At 44.6% G+C, this 5,821-nt stretch overlaps 1 protein-coding gene across 1 annotated transcript; it reads right to left on the bottom strand.

Annotated features, from left to right (window-relative positions):
• Window positions 1-1,613: 1,613 nt before the first annotated feature.
• On the bottom strand, window positions 1,614-4,097 carry LOC119286506 (short-chain dehydrogenase TIC 32, chloroplastic-like). Its single transcript, XM_037565883.1, has 8 exons — window positions 3,879-4,097; window positions 3,308-3,539; window positions 3,122-3,201; window positions 2,741-2,894; window positions 2,569-2,647; window positions 2,259-2,340; window positions 2,106-2,161; window positions 1,614-1,938 (listed from the first exon to the last, which is right to left on the bottom strand). The coding sequence occupies exons 1-8, from the start codon at window positions 3,994-3,996 to the stop codon at window positions 1,768-1,770; spliced, it is 972 nt and encodes a 323-aa protein (XP_037421780.1). The 5' UTR covers window positions 3,997-4,097; the 3' UTR covers window positions 1,614-1,767.
• Between the last annotated feature and the right edge of the window lie 1,724 nt (window positions 4,098-5,821).

Below are 5,821 nucleotides of genomic sequence, written 5' to 3' on the forward strand. Positions count from 1 at the left end.
ACCTCTCCTCCCCCCCCCCTTTTATATACGTGGGAGGGGGCACCCCAAAGGCACACCAAGTCTTCTCTTAGCCGTGTGTGGTGCCCCCATCCACAGTTACACACCTCGGTCATATCGTCGTAGTGCTTAGGCGAAGCCTTGCGCCGGTAACTTCATCATCATCGTCGTCACGTCGTCGTACTGACGGAACTCTCCCTTGTGCTCAACTGGATCAAGAGATCAAGGGACGTCATTGAGCTGAACGTGTGCTGAACGCGGAGGTGCTGTACGTTCGGTGCTTGGATAGGTTGGATCGCGAAGACGTTCGACTACATCAACCGCATTACTAAACGCTTCCGCTTTCGGTCTACGAGGGTACGTGGACACACTCTCCCCTCTCGTTGCTATGCATCTCCTACATAGATCTTGCGTGGTCGTAGGAAAATTTTTGAAATACTGCGTTCCCCAACAAGATTTACACGGATAAGGGAAGGAGAGTACCTCTTTCTGCTGGCAGTGTTGTATTCTCCTTCTATTTTTCCAACGATCTTCTTGTGGTTCGCTGGAAACAAGATATTGTGGAGAACGGTGGAGCCTCAGACGTTGGAAAGCAGATTGTCTCGCTCGGCATGGCCTCTACGTGACAATATATGCCCTCTATGTGACCAGGAGTCTAACACAACGCAACACCTTTTCGCCGGATGCGCTTTCTCTCGGCAAGTTTGACACGAGGTGCTTTGCTTGGCGCGCCCTTACTGTCGAACCCCTGAGGCACGGCGATGACTTTATGAAATGGCTCACCTCTACCATCTCCACCTTGACCGGCTGCTTTCGCCAAGGCATTGCCTCCCTCACCATTCTCACCGTCTCGACAATCTGGAAACAGGGGTACGGCTTTATCTTCAACACCTCTCTCGCGCGCACGGTGCACTCCATTTAAGACAAATCTCGCTTCTGGGCACACGCCGGTGACAAAGCTTTAGCAATCCTTCCTCTGGGTTGTGCTCAATGCAAATACAATGGGTTGTGCTCAATGCAAATACAATGATTGTACTTCAGATGCTACGGCTATGGAGGCTAGGGCAATGCGAGATGGCCTTCAATTTGCAAACTCATTAGGCTTTAATCGGGTTGAGGCCGAATCAGACTCCCTTGAAGTCATTCAATTTTGCACAGGACAAACACAATGGTGGGATGCATCGGCAGCAGTCTTTGCGGAGTGTCTGGATACTGTTACGTCAATTGGGAGGGTCACCTTCAAGCATTGTTTTCGTGCGGCGAATACCCGCACCTCATGAGCTAACTAAGTTTAGTTTTTGTAATAAAGTGTCAGATAGTTGGACTGACGAACCATCTGCATGTGTCGTCAATAGCCTTGTGAACGATATAATTTTGATCTAAGTTAATAAAGCTAGTCATGATGGCCTTCTCTCAAAAAAATTCCTTCTCCTGGAAACGTTGGCCATCGTGTATTGGGGTAACACAGCCCCTAGACTACATTTTTTTTTTTGCAGGGCAGCCCCTAGACTACATGCGCACCGGCAACTCGCTCAGGCCAGCCATGTGTACAGGCTTGCGAGTTGCTTCTGTACCCTGTACCATGTATTCTACACTCTCCTATCGATGAAAAGATATGCAAAGATTTTCCGTATTCACGGATTTTTTTTTTTGGCAGTTTACAGTAGGTAGGTAGACATACCCTCTTCGATCAGTACATGCATATATACAAACAATCAGTGGCGGAGTTATGCGTCGCCGCTGCACACAATCACAGCACACCGCATCGCATCATTTTGATCTATTTTCTACAAGTTCTTCACTAAACGCCCACAGCCTCTTGGCCAGCTCTGCATCTCTTGCAACGGAGGTCGGCGTCGCCTCGTTGCAACCAGCGAAGTATTTGCCGGACACACCCCTGGTATCAGGATGCAATGCCACATAACAGGTAGTTGCAGCTCCCTGAACAACAGATTAGTCTTGTCAGGCTAAAATACTGTTATCATTTTAGCTTTCATAGAAAAATATCTTCTTGGGAGACATTGATACTGATGGCCGTGTATTTTGGAATGAGAGATATGCTTGATCTTCTTGTAAGAGATTGACACTGACGGCCATGTCTCGATTACCTGGGGTATATCCTTCACAAAAGGCTTGACCAGCGAGAAAATCGAGGCCAGCACACCTGCAGAACATTCAGTTTAAGGTTTGGGGTACTGCTAAGTGTATTGGGCAGAACAGTTTCCTTTGGAATCGATGTGTTATGTTTTCAGTGATATTACTGTTTGTCGTGATGTAGCGAACGATGTTGGTTCCGATGATTCCAGGGTGCAGCGAATTTGCAGTCAGATCACATCCTTCTTCCTGGATTTCCAGCAAACAACCTTTAGTCCTTTAAGGCCTGACACAATGTGTATTACCTTACTGTGCATCATGTTTCATCAGCACAGACAAAATAACAACATTATTTTGCAAGTGCATCGCTTAGAGCCTTAGACTACTAAAAATCATTGTCAGGTTTCAGCTGGCGCTTGTGTTCTAGGCTTAACTCATGATGAATAATAGGGATGTAACGTGTAAGAGATCGCAGACCTGAAAACGCCTGGATAGCTCATTTGCATGGAGAATATTTGCTAATTTGGAGTGTGAGTATGCACTAAATGCATTGTACCTGTAAAATTTTCAATACGTTAGAAAGAACTTCAGCTAGATCTTATGTTGAATTCATGCAAACAAAATCAGTAAAGAATAGCATATTGCTGACTTGGACTCGTTGTTCAGCTTGTTCAGATCAAAGCCTTTGCCATCACTCCTTCTATGAGCTGTTGAAGCTAGGTTTACGATCCTACCCTGCACACCGGTCTCCTTGGCAGTTGATTTCATCTTGTCAAGTAGAAGATTTGTCAGCAAGAAATGGCCTGCTCGCAAGGTGAAAAATTCAAAAGGTGTTTGAAGAGGCCTGGACTACTGAACATCTCATATCAACGCAGCATCAGCAATAGCAGATATTCTGATGTTTACATGAATGACTGTTGATGGGTAACAGTGTACGATCAAAGGCATCTACACGACGGTCATGACACTAGTGACAAACTTATACAGCTCTTATTTTTAACATAAAGGGATGTAACTGCACAATACATACCGAGATGATTCGTTGCGAATTGTAGCTCAATGCCATCTTTGGATAGCTGGAAAGGGCAGGCCATTATTCCTGCATTGTTTCTTCAGAGAAGGCCAGAATAAATAACCCAGTGAGTGTGTTTACTAGTACCAACCAAACTGTGTGCCTCTTTTGAATATTTGATGATGCCTAATTACAATGACATACATGAGGACGTTCAGATGCTTATGGGAGGAGTTGAAGGAGCCCGCGAAGGTGCGCACAGAGTCGAGGGAGCTCAGATCCATCTCCATGACATGTAGCTTGGAGCTCGGGACCTCTTCAGCGAGGCTCTCTTTCACCTTCAGGCCACTCTCGAGCGTCCTTGCTGGTATGATCACGTTTGCTCCCCTCAGTGCAAGAACTCTGGCCGTCTCCTTGCCAATGCCATTTGTTGCTCCTGCATATGACAATCAATAGTGCAGAATCATCAGTCTGCCTCATGTATTGTACTGTACTCGGAATGAGCATAAATGTGCTTGAAACTGTCTTTAAATCATGATAACTGTACAATTCCCTTACTATTTACTCAAAAATAATACAGTACAAATAGCTCCAATAATTACAGATTCCAAATGCAAATAATCCCATTAATGATATTTTGAGCTTTTTAATCACTAATTTGTTAATTAATCAGCACACTGTCAGCAAGCGATGAGACTCTGCATCCAGCCACTACTAGCAGTAGCACACAAGGGACAAGCAGTCTCGTAAAAAGTGCTGCAGCAGAAGCACGCACCAGTGACGATGGCTGTGAGATGGCTGGCGTCGATGCCGGCGGCGATGTCCTCAGCGGTGGACGCGGATCCGAAGCCCGAGAGCCCACGCCGCCCCCACGGCCAGCCCCAGATCCCCATCGCCGTTGCTGCCGCCGCCAGCCACCACCTCCTTCGCTAGTCGGTATGTTTCGACACTAAGCTACGTTGGCCTCTCCTCTCCAGCAGCAGATTAGAAGGATTGCGGCGGAGGATCGTCGACCGTGCTATCTTTTTCCTGCAATCTGAGCAGGTTAATTCCGCACGAATCTTGATGCGGTACTATACACTCTGATTATTTATTTGTTTATTTTGCGAAAAAGAACGCGGATCTAATAACCAAATGCCCCAAAAACAAAACAAAGAAGTTCCCTAAAAAAGTTCCTCTTTAGTGATCTAAAACATCTTTTTTTTTGTTTACAAAGCGGGTACATCAAAATTTCAAAGGATCGGTCATTTTCATCATTCCAAACGGGTCGATGGCGCGCCGCCGCATACCACTCCATTGTAGCCGACATCTTGTCGTTGTTGATCACAGACAAGAAGTCGTGAAGGACACGTCTTGTCGATCCAATATCCTGAAGACGACATCGTCACTGCTGCAAGAGTTGCAGATCTAAGAGCCAAGATTCCATTGTTTCTCGCATGCATCATGTCAGCACCAAAGGTCACACCAACATGACGGAGGCGAGGCTGCGGGATAAAAGGAAGTCATGTGAAAACTTTCCGACTGTCATCGACAAGGTCAAGCCGGCTCCGGTAAAGGAGTGACGACAACGACGCACCAGCGGCTCATTCGAACGGCAATAGTGCTCGTTCGATGGTCTCGAAATCTCTGTGTAAATTTTATAATGTCTAAGGTGTTTTGTACTTCCTGTGAATTTTTATAATAGATCTGATACTTTTAAAAAAGGAGGTTATTCCATGAGCCAAGAAACCCTGCAGATCATAACCTCACCAGCCAAATTGGCTGGCAGAAAAATACACTGTCTAGCCATTGATGTCGCCGTCGATGACACCATCGAAATGGAGAGACTTGAGGGAATTTATTCGCTGGAACGGCTTTGTTGTCACCACCATCAACACATTGTTTGAGAATACTTTACCGAGTGTCGCTGCCACCACCGTCAAAAGGGTAAAAAAAGTAACAGTTATCGAAAACCTACCTAAAAGACGTGAGTCGAAAAACACTATGAGTCCATCCGATATATCGGGGCCTTCACACATTCCCACATGGGGGAGGGGGGCAGTGGAAGGATGGGGTGGCGACCTACTTGAAAAGAGAAGGCGATGGCGCGGAGCACTCGAGAGATCAACTTCCTACGGTTTTGAATAGAAACAGTTGAAAGAAATACAAAGAAAACGTACAAGATCTCGTATGGTTGTGTCTTCTGGTGTTTTCGATAAGGAAGTATCTTGTGTGGTTCTGTGAATATCATTAGGTATCTAGCCATAGTTTCTTCTATGTTTTTTTTATTTTACCCACAAATATATTTTTTCCTTTTACAGATGAAGAACAGAAAATGGAAAACAAAAAAGAAATAGTTGTGTCTTCTAGTGTTTTCTATAAGAAAGTATCTTGTGTGGTTCTGTGAATATCATTAGGTATCTAGCCATAGTTTTTCCTATGTTTTTTTTCATTTTACCCACAAACATCTTTTTCCCTGTACAGATGAAGAACAGAAAATGGAAAACAAGAAAGAAATAGTTCTATTCTAATATAAATTTGTTTTCATTTTCGAAATGAAGAACATAAAACAAAAAAAACAAATAGTTATATTCTAATAGAGCGTGGATTAGGGAAAAAAAGGTCCTACGGTTTTGAATAGAAATAGTTGAAAGAAATACAAAGAAAACGTACAGGATCTTGTATGGTTGTGTCTTCTGGGGTTTTCGATAAGAAAGTATCTTGTGTGGTTCTGTGAAT

The sequence above is a fragment of the Triticum dicoccoides genome, chromosome 4A (assembly GCF_002162155.2).
Source record: "Triticum dicoccoides isolate Atlit2015 ecotype Zavitan chromosome 4A, WEW_v2.0, whole genome shotgun sequence".
Lineage (NCBI taxonomy): Eukaryota > Viridiplantae > Streptophyta > Magnoliopsida > Poales > Poaceae > Triticum > Triticum dicoccoides.

What these genes read in the sequence shown, in the direction of transcription:
- LOC119286506 (XM_037565883.1), bottom strand. Translation starts at nt 3,996, where the DNA reads ATGGGGATCTGGGGCTGGCCGTGGGGGCGGCGTGGGCTCTCGGGCTTC. An exon ending in AAGCATCTGAACGTCCTCAT is followed by an intron (nt 3,202 to 3,307) that starts GTATGTCATTGT and finishes CCTTCTCTGAAG; the next exon opens with AAACAATGCAGGAATAATGG. An exon ending in AAGCTGAACAACGAGTCCAA is followed by an intron (nt 2,648 to 2,740) that starts GTCAGCAATATG and finishes AAAATTTTACAG; the next exon opens with GTACAATGCATTTAGTGCAT.